This window comes from Gopherus evgoodei, chromosome 3 (assembly GCF_007399415.2).
Source record: "Gopherus evgoodei ecotype Sinaloan lineage chromosome 3, rGopEvg1_v1.p, whole genome shotgun sequence".
Taxonomy (NCBI): Eukaryota; Metazoa; Chordata; order Testudines; family Testudinidae; genus Gopherus; species Gopherus evgoodei.
Genome location: NC_044324.1, coordinates 143,953,480 through 143,975,767, shown reverse-complemented (window position 1 = coordinate 143,975,767; position 22,288 = coordinate 143,953,480). Strand labels below are relative to the sequence as shown.

The 22,288-nt window shown below is 40.7% G+C and overlaps 1 protein-coding gene across 1 annotated transcript; it reads right to left on the bottom strand.

Annotated features, from left to right (window-relative positions):
* Window positions 1-332: 332 nt before the first annotated feature.
* NTPCR (nucleoside-triphosphatase, cancer-related) lies at window positions 333-17,794 on the bottom strand. Its single transcript, XM_030556903.1, has 5 exons — window positions 17,458-17,794; window positions 13,480-13,642; window positions 12,460-12,556; window positions 7,374-7,583; window positions 333-1,612 (listed from the first exon to the last, which is right to left on the bottom strand). The coding sequence occupies exons 1-5, from the start codon at window positions 17,489-17,491 to the stop codon at window positions 1,571-1,573; spliced, it is 546 nt and encodes a 181-aa protein (XP_030412763.1). The 5' UTR covers window positions 17,492-17,794; the 3' UTR covers window positions 333-1,570.
* Window positions 17,795-22,288: the final 4,494 nt, after the last annotated feature.

Genomic DNA, 22,288 nt, shown 5'->3' with positions numbered 1-22,288 from the left:
CACAGCCCTGTGGTGGGTAGCAACAGAGCTGCACAAGCCCACAGGGAGCTCTGGGGGGAATTCTCCCTCTCTAGTACATATTAAGAACAGTTCCCTAGCCCCACCCCTTTGGGAGTGATGTGCACCTCCACACCTGGACTCACTTCTAACATGCCCTTGCACAGGGTATGGAGAAGAGGACGGATCCTCCTTGCATGCTTTCCCACAGCCTCCTGCACACTTGCAAAAGGGTGGTCAGAACCTGGCTTTATAAATACACATAGATCTGTTATTGGAGCATAACTATGAACTAGTGTACAAATAAATGACTAACTACAAGGCAAGTTTCCATATGCCTTTAACCAACATGTTTATTTTAACATTTGTTACACTCTACACAAGAAAGGAAGGAATTCAGTCCTTTTCATTCCAAAATCTTTGAAGTAGAAACTCTTTAAGCTGCATGAAAACAAAAGTATACCTGGCTGGAAATTTAGTTTATGACATGCAAGACTGATTAAGTGGTAATGCTTTTTTCCTAAACACATTTACAAACCTCCTGGGGATATATGTTGTCTAACTACTCTCATTCTTGTTTCATCATTACCAAAAAAACATGCACAGAATTGGAAAAGGAAACAATTGTTAAGCATCAATAAGCCATAATGGAGTTTTAAACCTGGATAGTCAATGCAGCATTAAGTCTACTGCTTGAATATTTTAAACATTTTATGAAAAACATCTGTCAAGATTTATGAAGAAAGCCAGGGTCCTGAAGACTTTTTTTTTTAGCTACAAGAAAATGTGAAAAACAGAGTAGGTAGCATTCCTATCAAGCACTGTCTGAGCAACTTAAAGTTAATCTTTTCTCTAAATTCAACTCTGTAAATGAATTGTCCATTTATATTATGTACTTGTCTTATGATTTCAGATCACATTTGCTCAGTTTACTTATCCTGCACGTGAGAATCAAGCTATCTGTTTTGTTCATCATCATTCGTAATGCTGACCCATTGAGGTATACTGGAGAGCTAGTTGAGGCACACTGCTGTAGAACCCCAGGGTCAGTGTTAGTGGTGGTGATAATGCACAAAGCAGATCGAGCAAAATCTTGCACAGACAACATTCTATTACATAGGTGTCAGCCACCAGTTCTGCAATGTGCAGGAGGCCTGTGGGGCCTGTGCAGAGCTCTGACTTCAATGCTTCTCTGTAGACACAGCACGCTACCCTCACCATATGTTGCAGGATTAGGGGCTGAATCAATAGTTCCACTGAATTTAATAAATAGTTAATTGAATTTGCGCTACTATTATTGGCATCAGAAACAACTGCTTGACTTTCGGATCCCAGGATGAGTCTTTTTAAACCTTGTGAACTGAGTAAATTATATGTAAACAACTGACAAACAAACAAACATGGAAGCCCACTGTCCCATTTTCACATTTAGAGTGCTACAGACTCAATCCTGCTCATATTGAAGACACTGGTAAAGTTGCCCCAGGCCTGGAGTAGGGTTGGGCCCTCCAATATAAGAGCTTATGGTTACAAAAAAGAAATGGTCTTCATTTCCTGCAATTCTGCACAGTTGTTACAATATCTTGCAAAATGTGTCTCTATTTTCTTTAGTAACCTAGATGGGAGGGGTGGGGGAAAAAAAAATCAAAATTTTAACATATTAGGATTTCGCTTACCCTTTAAATAACCAATCTCTGTCATTTGAATTTAAAAATATATATATATCAAGTCCAGCATATAGTTCCCTATTAGGAGAGAAATACTCTGTGAAACATCTGCTTCCTCTTGTTACAGGCCACCCCCATCTGCTACACCTAGAAACCTATGTAAAACTGTTAGAATAAATCTTTAGAAGTGCTGCAAATACAAGTGATTATTCACTTGTGAATGACAGACAGAAATCATTCAAACAGCCACCACATACTTTCTTCATTACTAGAAATGCTTTACAAGATACCTTCAACCATTCACATGCTGCACAGCAGTGATTTTTCTGTCTTCAGTATTTGATAGGATTATATTTCAATAAGGATGTCTTATTTGTGTCAACCACTTCTGCAGTGAAGAATTAAAACAAGCTCTTGAATATTATACAACACTGCTTTGATGCTAAGATACCTAGGTTTCTCAGAATATTTGGATAATTTTAAAAAAAAAATTTAAAAAAAGTTAAAGTTTAGGTGTTACTGTAGCTGTGTTGGTCCCAGGTTGTTAGAGAGAGACAAGGTGGGTGAAGTAATATATCTTTTCTTGGATCAACTTCTGCTGGTAAAAGACAAGCTCTTGAGCTTACATGGAGCGCTTCTTAGGTTCAGACCTGAAGAAGGACTCTGTGTAAACTCAAAAGCTTGTGTCTTTCACCAACAGAAGTTGGTCCAAGAAAAGATAACAGCTCACACACCTTGTCTCACAAAGTTTAGGAGCTTCTGAAAGTGCAAACACCACTACACATAACTGATGAATTCTTATGCCTGTACAACCGTTGGATTTTGTGAGTACAAGGTCTAACACTTATGCAAGTGTTTGCACTTCAGAAGTGTATGTACAAAACTACTTGTGCCCGCACAAGTGGAGACCTGGGGTAACATTTGGCCCCACTAGAGTCAATGACAAGACTCCCACTGACTTCAGTGGGGCCCAAGATTTCACCTCTTATATGCAAGTGCAATAACTGGATCAGACCATGGTCTACCTAGTCCAGTATCCTGTCTTTGATAGTGGTCAGCAACAAATGTTTTAGAGGCAGGTGCAAGAAAGCGCAAAGTAGGCAGATGTGGGATCATCTGCCCCCAGTAAAGTCTCACTGTAAACAAAGATCGAATTGGCTTAAGCTCTGAAGCATGAGATTCTATATCCCTTCCAATACAACAGTTAATGCTGAAAACAGAGAGTAATTCTGGGTATTCTTTTTATACATATAAACATATTGGTAATATCGAATCTGTTACTCTATACAATAAATGAAGCCATATGTAACTGCTGACCACAGACATTGTGAACCTGAAGAGAGACAGTATGCAATTTGAGATAGTATTTTCATCCAGGCCGTTTTAATTCCAGGGAGCAGATACAATAATGGGCAACTGAAAGAGTGACATGGAAAACAGGAGGGAGGGAAGAAGTCTTTGAAGTGTTACTCAGAATGTTGGCCAAGAAAAGTAACAAAAACACAGAGTGAGGCACTCAAAAGTGCAATCACTCTACAGGATATTTATCATGGGACACAAGGTACAGTGAACAACACAGGTAAGTCAGATGCCATGGTCCCACAGTAAACCTCTTGACTTCACCCATTATCTTGACTTTCAGGTGACCCGCTGAACATTTAAAATAGCAATATCCATATGTTCAAGGCATGTAAAATACCTTTGTATCCAAAGCCTTTATGTACATATATGCAGCAAGAAATTATCTAAACTGAGAATACTGGCAAACATATTGTACAGATTAGGAAATCTTCACGGCTATTTTGCAAGACTTTCCGTACTTATGTTCTGCTCTTATTAACCTCTAGAGATGGTCTAGTCCCAAGTTGTGGGCTGACTTCCAGACAACATGACAGAACAAAAAACTGCAATGCTTATATCATATTAGAAATGCCAGTATTTATATTAATATCCAGAGAGCTGAAAGTGTTTGTGGACATCACTATTACAAAGCATCTAGGTAAGAAAGAAGGAACCACCACCAAGATTCCAAGCATGCAAAAACACTATGAAGTCCATTATCCCAATAAAAAGACAAGTATGTTCAGGGAAAGATCAATTTGCAAAAAAATCTCTGTTTAGAGCCCTTTTCTCTTCTGAGCATAGGAAGAAAAAAGGGAAACCAAGTGGACTACAAAAAAAAAAATTCAAAATAAACTGACACAGATAGATCAGGAACATCTTGGGCATTTGACTTTAATGATTTTGTGTCTGGTACCTCTGATTTTACTAGGCACAATACAAATAGGATTTGACATGTAGTTACCAGATGCCACAAAAACCAAATGCAAGATAACTATATCAAGAGCCGAAGACAGAGGAAAGGAAGTGTTGTTATTTAAAAAAAAATCTCCATGAAAATGTTGCAACAGAAGGGACAAGGTGAAAATTGGAAAGGGAGAAATATTGCTTTCAATAAACAGCATAAGTGTAGGGCTTAGAAAAAGGTCATGTTTCAGAGGGATGATTTTATAAATTAGAAATACATCTCTGCTGATGGGTGCTTTTCATTCTACTAGTAAAAAAAATCTACATAAATTCAGTTTACTAGAATTACAATGATGATGTATGGGCAGTTCATAAAGATTATGTATTAACAATCCATAAACACACTTACTCCATGTCATACGGAATCTGACCGAATATCAGAGAAAGAACGTGCATTATTTATAATTCAAAGATGTTAACTTTCTGTAGACTCTGGTTCCTAACCTCCTGTGACGCGTTGAGTCTTGCACCATGGTTTGATTGCCCTGATCTATGATGATGCTATGTTTTTCCACACTGAAACCTACTATGGATTCTTGTTGTCTTTAAAAAAAAAAAAAAAAAAAAAAAAAAAAAAAAAAGCTGGAAACCCAAACTTCACTAGTGTATTTTCACAAAAGCAAAAGGAAGGTTTTAAGGAGAAAATGGCTGCAAGCCAGCTTTGGAGTATAACCTAGGCTTCTATACTATGTATAATACTACACCTATAAAGGAAAAGTTCTAGGGAAATGGGCAGTGAAGGTGGACCACCCTGCATTATCACTGGGAAGATTTAGTTCCCTCAAAAAGATGGAGCCATGCAAAAAGAGAGGGTAAGTTCTTTGAGGGCAGGGACAATAGTCTACAGCATTTACCACAACTGGGTCCTGATCTAAGACTGAGGCTCCAAGATGCTACCCTACAAGAAGTAATTAAAATACCACCACCAATACAAAATTGCTCTTATTACATAGGAGTTTCATACTTACTACATTAAATATTAACGCCTATATGCTCAACCACTGTTAGCGGCACTGCACCTATTTTCACCAGCTAAGGATTTGGTCACAAGTGGACAACAATGGTGCAAGCAAAAGAACAGCAGCCTTTGCATGCTCAGCTTTGGACATTAGAATGCCTATTAAAAGATTAATTAGAGGATATGAGATAACTATGCTAAATTCCTCATACATGGCCTAATTCCACAATAAGTCATCAAGGTTTGGTTTGGAGATGCCTGTCTACCTGTACACTGGGAGACAAAAACAAACTGCACCATGGCAAAAATCAGCAAGAAATGGCTGAGGACTGCGAGGCTGTGCAAGGGCTGCGGGGGCATGCTAAGTCCTCCCCCATGTTATAGCAATTCAAGAATGGAGACTGATCTATTGCTTACAATAGCCAGCAGAAACACCTGCATCATTACAGACAGCTTCGGTTCCTGCTTCATGCACAAATTTGAACCAGCAGGGAAGGAACAGATAAATATATTCATGTTAACATGCAAGGCAGATATCCTGCTAGATGATGCTTCAGGACATTAGGCCCCTGTGACTTGAGAACCATCACAGGCTGTTACATTCCTCATCACCTGCACTTCAGCTAATGGATTAAGTAAGCAGTTTTCCTTAATCAGAACTATATATCCTGATCCTAGCAATGTAAACAGACTGCTGACTTTCTCAGAGAATGTGATACGGTTGTCTACAATGCTAGTCCCAGTAGAGACCCAACAGTTGTTCTTGACAGTAGAGGCAACAGCAAAAAATTCCAATTGACTTCAATAGTGAATGGAGATGGCCTAGTGTCCAGAAGTCTGCTGAGACATAGGTGGAGATGGCATGAGTGATGCTGTGATGTTCAGTGAGGAAGATGTGGCCTGCTACCAAGAAGAAATTTGGCTTTCCTGGGTTTTAAAGCGAGGAGACTTTAAAGCATATGGTGGTTGATGACAGGGATGGATAAATCACAATTGATGCTGCAGATACAAGGCGCTGGTTCTTAGATGATGCAGAAATGGTCAATGGCATTCCTAGTAAGGACACTGTATAGCTCCAGTGTGGGGCGGGAGGAGGACCATCCCATGCCATTAGTATTATTTCACGTACCACATAACATGTGACACTATAAGTGACTATTTAGGGGAGCTGCATGGCACAGTAAGGCAAACATTTTCATGGGGGAGGGATAGCTCAGTGGTTTGAGCATTGGCCTGCTAAGCCCAGGGGTGTTAGTTCAACCCTTGAGGGGGCCATTTAGGGATAGGGGGCAAAAATCTGTTGGATGATTTAATTGGGAATTGGTCCTGCTTTGAGCAGGGGGTTGGACTAGATGATCTCCTGAGGTCCCTTCCAACCCTGATATTCTATGATTATGTGCTTTAAACAGAACCACTAAATAAGATTATTCAGCCTATAAAGCAGCATCAGAAGAAATACTTATTTTGTTTCATCATCATTTATTCAGTCTTAATTACTGATGTACACAAAATATAGTAAGCACACATCATAACTTGCATCACCCTAATCATGAACTACAATACATTAGTATCTACTTGTATGGTGTATTGCATTAAAACATTCTCTCCATGCATCTTAATTTTCTGACAAGTCACAATTATTGACTTTTTGTAGTTCATAAGAATCTATTGTTCTGTTCTGGAAATATGGTCTAATTCTGTGTGCTAGTTTTCATAAATATCAACCAAAATTAAACTGAATGGCAGAGACCAAATTTTTTAATTTTATTTTTTTGCTTGTTTTGTTAAACGTTTAGCATCTTTCTGGATGCTTAATAAACAAACATCTTAGACTGGTATTTCTATGAGGAGACTACATAACTGTTAGGATAAGGATTTGAGAATTTGTCTATGCTTGATTTGCAGAGTCTTAAAGTGCAGTTCCTATCTGAAAACTAAGTGCTGTAACAATGGGTTCCATGTTATTGTGACTCCAGATAAGGCATGCTGAACTTATGGGGGTGGGGGGGGGAAGCCTTCTTTCTCCTCTAATTAACAATCCTGCAAACTCAAAATTAGCTCAGTGTCAAGGTAGGTTCTTTTCTTCTCACATATTATTGGTGGCAAAGGTTCTGCAGGACAATTTTCAAAGATGAACTATACTTGAAAGAATGAATGAATACTGGTCTGGCACTTTCGTATCATGGTGATGGGAACACTAGAAACAACAGTACTAATATTCCTTCAACAGACCCATCATTCAATCTTTAGTTTCTCTGGTGAGAGTCTGCCAACAAAAGTGCCCATTGTGCTTTTTCTGTGTGTGAGGTGAACATCTGCCCATTAAGAACTCAACTGAGACCACTGACTTCATTTCACTGGAGCTATCCAACAGGCATCCATTGATAGCATTCAAATTGAGCCAGATTCACACTGGTGACCTAAAGGTATCAGAGGTTACTTACATTGAACACCTTAACATCCTTCCGACTTCTTATTTCCTCCACAAGACCCAATGGCTTGCCTTTAGGTATTGGTATAGTTCCAAGAATTGTGGTCCCTGAAGCAGTCAGAGTTTGACGAACCACTTGAATAAAAGATTGGCTGAAGAGTTCCATTTTACCAACCTCATCTATTACGTGCACTTTTTTCCCTGTGTCACTGCCAAGATCGACCTACAGGAAAGATACACAAATGGATTAAAAAGCAGGAAGAAATCAAGACTGAACTAAGAGCCACTCTTCTCTGTGGGAGAAATGTCAGTTCAGGAAAAACATTTCTTTGAAATAGTGTTGGAGCATAAGGGCAGAAAAGCCAGTCACCCCAGTTGCTAAGGATGCCAGCAGCCAACCAGCCTGTAACCTAGGAAAACAACAGGATCCCAAATGGGAAGAAAGGAAGACCCAACAGTTGTTCTTGACTGAGATTTGCAGTTTTAGGGCAGCAATCACCTGATGACGCAGTCACACAATTTTACATGTTATTTTTCTTAGCATGTGAGTAGTGTAGAATCTTTGAAGATGCAGTATATTGTTTTTAGTTTTGTGATGTAGGTTCTTTTGGGGGAAGCTGTTGGAAACAGCAGGAGAGCTTGCTCTCCAACTTAATCTCCCTAACTAGAGTCAATTCTTGGTGAAGAGTTGCTTCCTATGAACAAGTTATTAGTGTTTGGGCTAAGATTTTAGAAAAAGAGGAGAATGTCTGCTTGTGGTTTGTGACCACCTCTGTTCAATGACTGGTGTATATAGTATAAAGAACAAGTTACAATAAGAAAATGCTTAGACTCCAAATTACTGATACCTTCTCCCAAGGAAACTGACTTGCAAAGCCTCAACATCTGCTGCTGCTTGGCAGAGATGTGATAATATTTTTACGTGCCAGCTACTGTCGTTAAGTCTGAGGGGCACTAGATTTTCAAAGCTGCATTCACATCACTGCACCCATAAAACTCTGTATTTATCTGTTGACCCATGCAAATGCACTTAAAATTAGGGCAGGGGTTTCCAAACTGTGATATGCGTGCCATTGATAGTATAGGCGCTCGATGCTTCATCTATTCACTTCACAACTACTTTTTAAGATGGCACATAAAACAATTGTCAAACAGATAAGTAAGAGTTAACAGAACAAAAATACTTCATATCTCTTTTGCCTGTAAAGGGTTAACAAGATCAGTGAGCCTGGCTGTCACCTGACCAGAGGACCAATCACGGGACAGGATACTTTCAAATCTGGAGGGAGGGAAGTTTGTGTGTGTGCGGTTAGAATTTGGTTGTTGTTCTGAGAGTGACCAGACGTGCAACCAGGTTTCTCTCCAATCTCTCTGATACAGTCTCTTATATGTCCAGAATAGTAGGTACTAGGTAGATAGAACGAGTTAGGCTTATGTTTGTTTTCTTTATTTGCAAATGTGTATTTGGCTGGAAGGAGTTCAAATGTGTATTTTGCTAAAAGGATTTTAATTTGTACTTGTATACTTAAGCCGGGAGGGTATTCCCAGTGTCTATAGCTGAAAGACCCTGTAACATATGCCATCTTAAATTTACAAAGATAACTTTTACTGTTTTTTCCTTCTTTAATTAAAAGCTTTTCTTGTTTAAGAACCTGATTGTTTTTTTATTCTGGTGAGACCCCAGGGGACTGCGTCTGGATCCACCAGGGAATTGGTGGGGAGAAAGGAGGGAAGGGAGAGAGAGAGAGAGGTTAATTTTCTCTCTGTGTTAGGATTACTTTCTCAGGGAGAGTCTGGGAGCAGGAGAGATAAAGAGGGAGGGAAGGTGAATTTTCCCCTCTGTTTTGAGATTCAAGGAGTTTGAATCACAGTGATCTTCCAGGGTAACCAGAGAGAGGAAGCCTGGAAAAGGCAACGGTGGGGGAAAGGGTTTACTTTCCTTATGTTAAGATCCAGAGGGTCTGGGTCTTGGGGGTCCCCAGGCAAGGTTTTGGGGGGAACAGAGTGTACTAGGCACTGGAATTCCTGGTTGGTGGCAGCACTACAAGTACTAAGCTGGTAATTGAGTTTAGAGGAATTCATGCTGGTACCCATCTTTTGGATGCTAAGGTTCAGAGTGGGGAATTATACCATGACAACAATAAAGTACAGAAATCTGACAGGCTACAGATTAGATGAAAGCAAGCTCACCACCCTCTTCCAAGGCTATTAACTGAAAAATCAAGTTCTATTATTTATGTCTGTAAGCAGCAAATCAACTCAAGTCAAAACCCCACTGTTAATCTATGAATAAGTGCAGACATCACCTATGTATGTAACTTAAGGAGAAACCAGTCTACATGTTGTCCCTCGTGAAGCTAGAAAGTGTTAGCGCCTTCGAAAATGGATGCACTACGTAACATATTTCCTAAAACCTTTCAGAGCTGAGTCCCTGCAGGGTGGGGTAGTTTTATCTAAAACCTTTCACAGATCAGTGAACTGAGAAGTCAGTACCTGCTACTAGGAAAAGTGCTAAGAAATGGAGCTGCTTCTTTATACAGAATCCTCAGTCCCTTCAGGTGTAGTTTCCAGAGCCCCAAACAGAACCCACTTTAGCATTCACTCTATTTCCCGGTGAAGTCAGTGTGAGCTGGTCCATAGAGTCTAAGCAGTCCCACAAATATGTTAAGTAGCATATACTGTTTCAAGAGGCTCTGTGATCAAAGCAGGCTAATCCAATTCTAAACTGACAGTCTACATTTTCCAGTAAATTGTAGTGGGGCCTTGGGACTCAGAGACTAACATCTGATATATTTTGTTATTTCTACAAACCATCCACTAAAGGACTTTAACTATCTGGCATATGCTGCTGTCCCATGGTCCCTACAAAAATATTAATGAGATCCCTGTAGATGTACTGGTAACCATCTCAGGGTATGGCTACATTTGGAATTTCAAAGCGCTGCCGCGGGAGCGCTGCCGCGGCAGCGCTTTGAAGTGTGAGTGTAGTCAGAGCAGCAGCGCTGGGAGAGAGCTCTCCCAGCGCTGCATGTAAACCACATCCCTTACGGGTGTAGCGTGCAGCGCTGGGAGCCGCGCTCCCCGCGCTGCTGCCCTGATTACACTGACGCTTTACAGCACTGTATCTTGCAGCGCTCGGGGGGGAGGAGGGGGGGTTTCACACCCCAGTTGCAGCGCTGTAAAGTGTGAGTGTAGCCAAGGCCTAAGATTATTTGTATTATTATACTTCTACTAGCTTACCACCCTTCTGCAATACCTACCTTCCCCTTTAGTTCTTATATATCTACTTTGCTTCACCTACCCTTACTTTCCATTGATCTCTTCCTATTCCAATCTGATCCTGTCCTTCCCTTTCACACTATTCCTTTCCCATTCTGTACTACCTATAGGCAAGATCCTGCTCCCACTGAATCAATAGGACTTTTGCTACTATTTTCAATGGGAGCAAGATGAGGCCCTATCTCAATTCTCCAACTCCTTTCTACCCTTGATTCTCTTTCACACATACACACAGCTCCATTATGCTTGTGAATAAAATGACTACTCCTCGAGTCCCTTTAGTAAGATCCGTGTTGAATTTATATTATTAAATAATCAGTTACATTATCCTTTGTGAGTATATGAAGTGCAGCCCTTGTTTAGCGAGGTCTTTTCCCCAGAGATTAAGTTTACTATAAGTGAGGTTTCATTTTTTAAAAAAAATCAAAATCTGTAAATATTACTAATGTCGCCTCTCCTCTTTGTCTTCCTACCCTCTTTACATTCCTTCAATCCTCCTTGTTGCCATATGGTTGTATTTTTGTTCCTTCTCCAAAGTGTTAGATAGGCAAAAAACCTCAACTTCATCTTTGTTTCCTACCCCCTCTGTTTCCCTGTCCTTTCCAGATGCCTTGCAAAATTCTCTTCTCCCCTAGCCTAACCTAATTTTAGCAATGTAGTTAAATCACCATCAAAAGGGTTTCTCTAATAGTGGTGTCAGCAGCTGTTGCAATATTTATTTGAAGATGCTGACAGAAGATCTGTTCTAGTTTAATTTGGGTGCGAGGGGTAGGAGAGCAGCAATTCCAGTAAGGACGTTGCCTATTATTCACTACAAGCACAGTATCTGATGTGTCATCACCTACCTACTTCACATATGATTCAAACAAACTTCAGATAGCATGTGAATGGAAGGAAAGAGGAGGATGGAGCACAAAGGAACACAGGAACTGGAGGCATTAAGCCATTTCATTATTTACACTTCAGACACCTGGTTGTGCCAATTTTGTCAGCAATACATTTCATAAGTGAAGAAATGGAGCCTGGAAACAGAAATTGTAAATCCAGACCCCAGTTTATACTACTGGATGCTGGTGAAAATTCTTTAAACCTATGCTGACAACACTTGTACCATTGAATGTGCTTTGAACAGATGATACCTAGAATGGAAATTAAAATACAACAGAGTGCTCTGTAAGCAGCAATAGACAGATCCTCAAGTTACTATCAGCAACTCCCAATGTAACACATTTGCAAATCTCTTGAAACAAGGCTAATGAAAAAAGGAAAACACTGATTTAAAAAAACCAAACTGTTTCCACCAGAAACATTCTCTCTACATTCACAGGAAGGGGAAAGCTAGGAAAAGTGGATCATAGTAAGAGAGAGGTTCTGGCTCCGCAGGAGGCTCCCCTTCTTGGAAGCCCATGGAAACTCCTCCACTGCAGCTCTGCAGGAAGAAAGCATACATTTTGTGGGTGTAGGAGTGAACTGAAACAGCAGTTTGCCACAACAAGATCTGCTGCGGAATCCTCCAATATCCAAGATTGTGGCTCCCTGTCACAACCGATACAGTGCAGTCATAAGAGTAGTTCTACAAGATATGTGCTGCCACAGGGACGCGGGACCAGGAAGAGTGGTTTTGAGGAGGCAAAGGGATCTCCTGAAAGTCTTTCAGATCACAGGAGAACCACTCCCCACACCTCCTTCAGATCCTACAGTGAGTGCAGGACAGCTAAACCTAAAACAAGAGTCATTGCTACCCAACAACTTTAACCTATCAAGTCGTCTTATAATACTCTGTTGTACCTGCTTTCTAGAAGCTTTCATAAGATACTCACATTTCTCAGCACAGGAAGCACCAAGTGCTCAAATGAAACCAGGTCTACTAAGTATTGTCCAACACAATATTCGCGTCTTGCAGTAGAAGAATCAGAACTGAATTTACAAAAAAGTTGGTGTAAATAATATGAACCACAAACATGCTGATAATTTGCTTTAATACTTTTAGCTGTGCTGATGGAAGTGGTTATCTAACCAGCCAGATTCCTTTAAAATTCGACTCCCTCCACCCCTCTAAAAAACAAACAAACAAAATCCCTATATTGGATATGCTGCAAATTGCAAAACAGGAAATATACAGCTTTTCCTCCTAGTATATAGACACACTATCATAGGTTAGTCACAGTATCATTTAAATGTGGTATTAAACATTGTTCAGAAAGACAGATAACAGGGTGAAGAGGCCAAAGTTTTGCATGGAGTGTTAAATGCTGAGAATATGTCCAGTGAAGCAGGAGAAACTTTGAACTCATATGTATTTTAGACCTCCTGTATGGGGATCTGAAATACTTGCCTAGTTAAAAACCCAGTTATGGGATTTATGGGGCAGTCAGTGGCTTGTTGTAGACAGCTTATCTGAACTTATCTTCTCTGATTCATGATCATCAGGTCTGTCCCTTAGAAAGTAATTGAAGGAACTAAGTTATTTTCCTTCCAACCTGAAAAAAATAGTGTCTGAGATCATGAAACCAGCCTGCATGTTCTATTTTTCTACAGGGACTCAGAGACCATTCTGCAGTCAGAGGACCCAGTTCATTGCTGCTCTGCACCAGTGGGAAAGCCGGAGGACCATTCTGAGCTGGTAGAGGGTTTTAGGTTAACTTGGCAGAGATGCAAATGTCTCCATAAAGTGAAGGATAACAGTGAATCAGACCCAGAGAATCTAAAGACAAAGAACGTGATCCTAAAGCCCTGTGTGTGTGGAAATTCCACTGACTTCCAGGGGCATTTAGTGCGTGGAAGGGCTTGCAGGACTGCCCCATAAGCAGTAACCACCTTAATCTATAAAACAGCAGTACCCGAGTCTAGATAAAGTTCCTCGTCTCCCAGACAAAGTGACGACATCAAATCCTATCCTCCTGCCGCCTTCTCTGACTTCCTCTGTGTAAAATCCATCAATAGGGACCCCAGAGGATTTTAGGGCTTCAGTGGCTTTCTGGATCAATGTCGTCTTTCCAATCCCTAAAATAAGGAAGTGCCGATTATTAGTGCAAGCAAAGCATTAAAGCCTGGTTTTAAACTTGTCCATTCTGAGGCAGCAATCACATTTGGCAGACAGATAGCTGGTTGCACACATTTTATACAGATTGATGTTTTTCCTAATTCTGATTTCTCCAAAAAAGTTTTAATATTTGAATACTTTCCCCCTATTCGGGAGAGGGAAAAAAAGAATGAACAGAAGTCAGGTTTCATATTACATTTTGAAAGTCTGTAGGCCTCTGGTGTACATAACCTCCCTTTATTCCAGTGCCATTTGTTCTCTCGTTGGCAAAAAGGTCTGAGTTCATCACATCTTTAGAGTAAATGGTTAAAAATAACTGCATTCCCTCTGAGCCTGATTTTCACAGATGCTGAGCATCTGCAGCTCCCACTGGCCTCAGAGGAGCGGTAAGTGCGCAGCTCATTGCCTCTGAAAAATCAGGCCTTAGAAGACAAAATGACTTCTAATGAAAGGAATAAACTTCTAAACAAATAGAAGGGAAAATAATCCATCCCAAAGTGGATCTAGAAATCCTTCTCACCACATACCCCACCAGGGGAGGACAGACTGTATTTAATATGCCTCTTCCTCTACGTGAATGCTGGCAGTCTTCCAGAGGTTCTCTCCAATCCCACAATGGACGTGTCCTTCCCGGCTACATCACAAATATATCTCTTGGCTGACTCTTATTTTAAACTCAAATTTACCTCCATCTCACACAAAATCTGGTGTCATTATTTCATCTCTTTTATCATACCAGTCAGCTGTCTTGTCGAAGCAGATTTATTTATGGATCAAAAGTGTCAAGTATCTGGCAGAGCAGGCCTTTAAACTCCTGGAGGCAGAGACTATGGGTCACATTTGTAAAGGTATTTAGGTGTGTGACAACACAGGCAGACATCTAATGGGATTTGCAAAAATTGCCCAGGTGCCTAATTTGATAGGGATTAGACACCTAGGCCCAGGTCCTCGAAGATACTGGGACTTCTAACTGTTGATTTAAATGATTTAATGGAAGCTGGGAGCCTCTGAGGATCTGGGCTATTGGCACTTTTGAAAATCCAAATGGGCGCCTATCTGCATCTGTCCCATAGTCTATCGTGTCTTGTACAGCACAAGCATACTAGCATAATTATTATTTGTATGACTGTAATGCCTAGGAGCCCTAACCATGGCCCAGGACACCTTTGTGCTAGGTGCTATACAAATACAGAACAAGAAGACTGCCCCATAGAGCTTTATATCTAAGTAATAAAGGTAGCAGTCAATTTATCCTCAGATACCGGTCTAATCTATAGTACAGTTTGCACAGGGTTAGGCTAGGTAAGGTAAGAGTTTTTTTTTAAAATACAGTTGTACCAGCCACATATCATGGTGGTGAGTAATGAAAATGCCTATATTTGACAGAACTTAGTTCAAACCAATCTGTAAAATTCTAAACATCTTTAGACCTTCTCTTTAGTGAGATTTCTACTAGATGTTAAAAATGCTCCATGCTAAATATAGTTTTCTAATCTGTCGCTGGTTTTAGTAATTACTTCTGCAATTTACGGCTTTGCAACAGTTGCAATGGATATTGAAAGAATGAGAAATTAATGAGATTAATACCTGTACTTCATTATGCTCACTAATCACATGTATTATTATCTTTGTATAACTATTATATTCATCTATGAAAAAAAAACCTAATCCCTTTAAATTTTTTGAAAAACCAGAAACCAGGCATTTTTAACAAAGACCATTAGTTTGAGATTAGTGGCTAAATGAGGTGCATGTATTCTGGTGGGCTGCACAGAAAATAAAATAGATAATGAAGAAAAATGTCCCTCAAAGTTATGCCCCATCCTCACCAACCAGCATTAGCTTTCGCAGAAACCAACGGCTTTTAAGCCTGTGCTTAAAAATTGTTTTTTAACATGTTGGCAGTACGATGGTTCTCACCCTGTACTACGGCACCACCCTGTTAAACAAAGAAATCTAATGATTCTATTACTATCTAATGTTTCTCTAACAAAAGCTTACATGCATCTGAGGAAGTGGGTAGTCACCCACGAAAGCTCATGCTCCAAAACATCTGTTAGTCTATAAGGTGCCACAGGATTCTTTGCCGCTTTTACTGTTGTAATGATTATTGTTTTGTCTATGATGTTTACATTGCAAGGATTTGTGAATCTCTTAAGACTTCTTTCTAAGGGGCCAATATTTAGGCAAATCTCCAGCTGGCTTCACTGGGATCAGCAGCAGGTCACAATACAGAGGAAACTGTAGCACAGATGAAGCCAAAATGACCGTGAGCGTTCAAATCAAAATAAAATGACTAGTATGGCAGTATCCGCTTCCTCACCAGCTTTGTCTATAGGAGACAAGTTGTACTAGTTTAACTAAATAGATTTTAAATCTGTCACTGGGTCATTTTAATTCAATAGTTTACCAGCACAAACTAAACAGATACAAACAAGATTTAAACTAGTTTAAGTGCCTATGTGGAAGAGGGAGGGTGTCCTGCTTTAACTGGATCAATTTAAAACCATATGTAGTTAAACCAGTATAAATGAGGTCTTTGCAGCCTTAGGCCCTGACCTCCACTATCTTGCACCTTCTGTAGTTATTTATACCTGTGCAAAGTGAGCATACATGCTACCACTTTAACCTGGTAGTATTTTATGCTCATGCTACACAACTACAGAAGGCACAAAGCAGTGGAGAATCAGGCCCATATAATCTCACTTCCTGAATCTGATAGCTAAGCAGTAAGAATTGTTGGTTTATTAATTAAACTTGTAACAAAACAGCAATAGTATTTCTGCTGCCTGTTTTACCTCACTGATAATCAGATTCCCTCGCAGTGATAAAGTACTCAGGCTTCTTCAACTCATAGTCTAGCTTATCCATTTGGGATTCCAATTACCGCCTCAGAATAGAGGGACAAATGATATTGTACATTTAGATTTAACATTCTAACTCATTCCAATTAAATTACAGAAAATATTAATGCAAAGGCAATTGCTAATGTTTGCAGTTTAATTGATCTGGGCTTAGTTGTCTAGGAATTTGTCAAGACACAGAGAAAAAAATAATAGTGCCTGGAAATTCAAGTTACATGCCATTAATCTGTTGAGAATAAAAGTATATTTATAGCCTTGATTTAGTGAAATCAACATTTCTGACCTAAACAGCAGACAGCAAGAGTGAGATACAGATCTGCAATTTGCAGATTACTTCTTTGAAAGGAGACTGGATTAATTCAAAAGCAGCTTTTGTATTTTTTTTGTATTTAAGGGTTTTGTTGGGCGTTTCAATGGAGAATTTGAGAAATCAAGGTAATCACCAAATAAATAAATCAATCAATCCCTCCCTCACTTACACTGCCCCGGGTTGAGAACCCAGTAGAGAAATGGCCGCTCTTCACGCAGGGTTTTTGCAACAGTGTAAATGACCGAATTAGTTACAGTGGTGCGACCCCCGCCGCAGATGGAGTTCAGCCAGTTTAAATAGCATTAAGATGGGTGTAAACTTCATCTGGAAATGTACCAACCTGAACTGGGATAAAGGCTCTTTAAGTAACATGGGGGCAAGTTTTTGCAGGGGCTCAAGGGAGGCCAGGTCGGGGGGCGGACCGCCTGCAGCTCATTCACCGCGGGCCCGCGGCGGGGCGGTGACTCCCGCTGCACTCGAGGAGACCGGGGTGCCAACCCGAGTTGGTTTGGGGCCCCCAGCGCTGCGAGCCCCAACGCGGCCCTGCAGGCGCCCGGAGCATCCCCGCTGCTGGGCCGCGCTGCCCGGGGCGGGGGGTTACCTGGGGGTCCGGTGAGGAAAACATGCTTGGCCATGGTGAGGGGCCGGGGGCGGCCTGCAGGGATCCTGCTCCGCGGGCGGGCGGGCGGAGCCTGTCACGAGGGCCCCTGCTGCTGCTGTTGCTCAGGCAGGTCCCGCTCGCCGCCCCGCTGCCTGCAAAGCGGCGGCCGCCGGAGCTGGGCCGGCGAATGGCGCTCCTCGCTCAGCCGCGCGCTGGCTGCCCGGGAGCGGGTCTCCTGTGGGGATTTGTGGAGGCTGGTTATTAACGTGGCACCCGCCGGGCAGGGGCCTTTCCAGACTCAAAGGCCAAGTTTAGCGCTCACCTGCCCCTTCTCTTGTGGGTGGGGCTGAGGGACAAGCGTGGGTGGAGCGGGAGCCTGGCACTGAGCCCCCCCCCCCCCAGGAGTTTGCCTGGGGGGGCTGTAGGCAGTGTTGGGTCATGCCCTAGAGCTAGGCTGAGAGTCTTTTAAACAAGAAAAAACAACGAGGAAGCCCTGTAGCACCTAAGAGACTAACACATTTATTTGGGCAGAAGCCTGGGCTATAACCCACTTCATCGGATGCAGGAAGACAAAAATATAGGAGCAGGTATAAATACATGAAAGGATGGGGGTTGCATTACTAAGTGCGAGGTCAGTCTAACGAGATAAATCAATTAACAGCAGGATACCAAGGGAGGAAAAATAACTTTTGATATGTTAAGAGAGTGGCCCATTACAGTTGACAAGAAGGTGTGAGTAACAGTAGGGAGAAATCAGTATTGGGGAAATTAGGTTTAGATTTTGTAATGACCCAACCACTCCCGTTTTTTTTTTCAGGCCTAATCTGATGGTGTCCAGTTTGAAAATTAATTCCAGTTCCACAGCTTCACATTGGAGTCTGTTTTTGAAGGTTTTTTTGCTGAAGAATTGCCACTCTTAGGTCTGTAATTGGGTGACCAGAAAGAGTGAAGTGTTCTACTGGTTTTTGGATGTTATGATTCTTAATGTCAGATATGTGTCCATTTATTCTTTTACATAGAGGCTGTTTGGTTTGGCCAATGTACATGGCTGGCACAAAAGTTATATTTCTTTCCTTGGTATCTTGCGGTTGATTGATTTACCTCGTTAGATTGACCTTGCACTTGGTAAAGCAACCCCCATCCTTTCATGTATTTATACCTGCTCCTGTATTTTTCACTTCATGTGTCTGATGAAGTGGATTCTGGCCCATGAACGCTTATGCCTAAATAAATTTGTTAGTCTCTAAGGTGCCACAAGGCCTCCTCGTTGTTTTTGCTGATACAGAGTAACACGGCTACTACTTTTAAATGAGACTTTGCTTGCTACACTCTGTAAGGGACTAGGGACTGCCTGGTGTGTGTTTACCAACACCTCATGGTCGATAGGCTGTTGCCAACTCTCATGCTTTGTCCTGTTTTTTCTTAGAGGCCCAAATGAAGGAATCCTATAGTTACATGAGATTCTTGGCCTTCATTAAACAAGAACAAGTGAATTTTTGGAGCCTTTTTGGCTGTTGAGAAAACTGTGTAAACATGAAGTCCTTGATTTCACTAGGAGTTAGGCCCCTACTGCCATTTTCACTTAGCTACCTATTGCTATCTTTAGACCCAAAACCCACTTTTGCTTGTCTGAATACCTGTGATCACAGGAGTCGGTCAAGTTGACAATCCCCACTTTTAAATGAGAAGGGACTAGTGGCTGGGGTTCTTATAAAGAAGTCATTAACTTTGTAATATGCTCACCCTTTGCCCTAACAGGCTCTGGATTTTGTGGCTTTGAAAGCAACTGCAAGGTTAATCTATTTCCTTAGGTTTTTTTGAGAATAGCATGGGAAGAACATTGTCTGGGTTGAGATGGGAGGGGAGAAATCAAGGTGTCAGGGGTGTTTTATTGTGGTCAGCATGATCTATTAACTTCCTGAATATATATTGGTCGCTCCATTCACAAGCAGGTGCTTGTCATACATGTAAATAAAATATTCTAGCATGCAGGAAACTAATCATTTAAAGAACAACAAAGCCGTTAAATGAAATGACCTTAAATCATTTAAGTAAATGCTTTTTGGAGCAGCTACTCTTAGAATCCACAAGAGAAGAGGCAATTCTTTATTTAGTCCTAAGTGGAATACAGGATCTGGACCACTTGGTAATAGTGACTATAATTAAATTTAACATCCCAATGGCAGGGAAAACACCACAGCAGTCCTACTCTGTAGCACTTAATTTCAGAAAGGGGAACTACACAAAAATGAGGTAGTTAGTTAGACAGATTAAAAGATACAGTGCTCTAAGTGAAATCCATGCAAGTTGCGTGGAAACTTTTTTAAAACACCATAATAGAGGTTCAACTAAAATGTATATCCCAAATTAAAAAACATAGAGAACCAAAAAAGTGCCACCGTGGCTAAACAAAGTAAAAGAAGCAGTGAGAGACAAACAGGCATTATTTAAAAAGTGGAAGTTAAATCCTAGTGAGGAAAATAGAAAGGAGCATAAACTCTGGCAAATGGAGTGTAAAAATATAATTAGGAAGGCCAAAAAAGAATTTGAAGAATAGCTAGCCAAAGACTCAAAAAATAATAGCAAAAAAAAATTTTTTTCTACATCAGAAGCAGGAAGCCTGCTAAACAACCAGTGGGGCCACTGGATGATTGAGCTGCTAAAGGAGATCTCAAGGATGATAAGGCCATTGCGGAGAAACTAAATGAATTATTTGCATCAGTCTTCACAGCTTAGGCTGTGAGGGAGATTCCCAAACCTGAGCCATTCTTTTTAGTTGATGAATCTGAGGAACTGTCCCAGATTGAGGGGTCATTAGAGGATGTTTTGGAACAGATTGATAAACTAAACAATAAGTCACCAGGACCAGATGGTGTTCACCCAAGAGTTCTGAAGGAACTCAAATGTGAAATTGCAGAACTCTTAACTTTAGTTTGTAACCTATTATTTAAATCAGCTTCTGTTCCAAATGACTGGAGACTAGCTAATGTGATCCCAATTCTTAAAAAGGGCTCTAGAGGTGATCCTGGCAATTACAGACTGGTAAGCCTGACTTCAGTACTGGGCAAACTGATTGAAACTATAGTAAAGAAAATAATTGTCAGACTCATAAATGAGCATAATTTGTTGGGGAAAAGTCAACATGGTTTTTATAAAGGGAAATCATGCCTCACCACTCTACTAGAATTATTTGAGGAGATCAACAAGCATGTGGACAAGGGGGATCCAGTGGATAATAGTGTACTTAGATTTTCAGAAAGCCTTTGTCAAGGTACCTCACCAAAGGCTCTTAAGCAAAGTAAGCTGTCATGGAATAAGAAAGAAGGTCCTTTCATGGATTGGTAACTGGTTAAAAGATAGGAAGTAAAGGGTAGGAATAAATGGTCAGTTTTCAAAATGGAGATAGGCAAATAGTGGTGCTCCTCAGGGGTCTGTACTGGGACCAGTCCTATTCAACATATTCATAAATGATCTGGAAAAAGTGGTAAACAGTGAAGTGGCAAAATTTGCAGATGATACAAAACTACTCAAGATAGCTACGTCCCAAGCAGACTGCAAATCGTTAAAAAAGGATCTCACAAAACTGAGTGACTGGGCAACAAAAGGACAGATGAAATTCAGTGTTGATAAATGCTAAGTAATGCACATTGGAAAACATAATCCCAACTATACATATAAAATGATGGGGTCTAAATTGGTTGTTACAACTCAAGAAAGAGATCTTGGAGTCATTATGGATAGTTCTCTGAAAACAATCACTCAATATGCAGCGACAGTCAAAAAAGTGAACTGAATGTTGAAAATCATTAAGAAAGGGATAGATAAGACAAAAGATCATATTACCTCTATATAAATCTGTGGTAGGCTCATATCTTGAATACTGCATAAAGATGTGGTCACCATATCTCAAAAAAAGTATATTGGAATTGGAAAAGGTTCAATAAAGGGCAACAAAAATCATTAGGTGTATGGAATGGCTGCCGTATAAGGAGAGATTAATAAGACTGGGACTTTTCAGCTTGGAAAAGAGACAACTAAGGGGGGATATGATAAAGGTCTATAAAATCGTGACTGGTGTGGCGAAAGTAAATAAGGAAGTGTTATTTACTCCTTCTCATATCACAAGAACTAGGGTTCACCAAATGAAATTAATAGGCAGCAAGTTTAAAACAAACAAAAGGAAGTATTTCTTCATACAACGCATAGTCAATCTGTGGAACTCTTTGCCAAAGGATACTGTGAAGACCAAGACTATAACAGGTTCAAAAAAGAACTAGATAAGTTCATGGAGGATAGGTCCATCAATGGCTATTAGCCAGGATGATCAGGGATGGTGTCCCTAGCCAGAAGCTGGGAATGGGCAACAGGGGATGGATCACTTTATGATTACCTGTTCTGTTCCCTCTGGGGCACCTGGCATTGGCCACTGTTGGAAAACAGGATACTGGGCTAGGTGGACCTTTGGTCTGACCCAGTATGGCCATTCTTATGTTCTCTTTGAGAAAGTCCATTTGCTGAGTTACAAAGATAACCTTCTGTTACAGATAACAAAATTAGAGTAATACAATAGGCTCTTGGAAAGCTGAGCTAATTGGGTCACAAAATAAAATGAGTTTGGCAAGCTTAACAAAGACTCTGATGGACGTATACCCACCTCCCAAAACACCACATGTGCTTGGCCTCATTGTTTGTGCTGAAGAGATGAAGATTTGTAATAGAACAAAGGGATGTGGATGTCAGTCAAGAGTGAAGTGTATGGGCAAAACTCTGAGGAAGTCTGCACAGTACTTGCTGGCACTATGCCTGGCTATAGTGTTAGTTCTTCCCTTTC

Bases quoted from the DNA above. Each gene is read 5' to 3' on its own strand.
- NTPCR (XM_030556903.1), bottom strand. From the start codon at position 17,491: ATGGCCAAGCATGTTTTCCTCACCGGACCCCCAG. The intron at 13,643-17,457 runs GTAACCCCCCGC...TCCTTATTTTAG, and splicing joins TTTCCTCACCGGACCCCCAG to GGATTGGAAAGACGACATTG. The intron at 7,584-12,459 runs GTGAGTATCTTA...TCTTTCCTGTAG, and splicing joins TGCTTCCTGTGCTGAGAAAT to GTCGATCTTGGCAGTGACAC.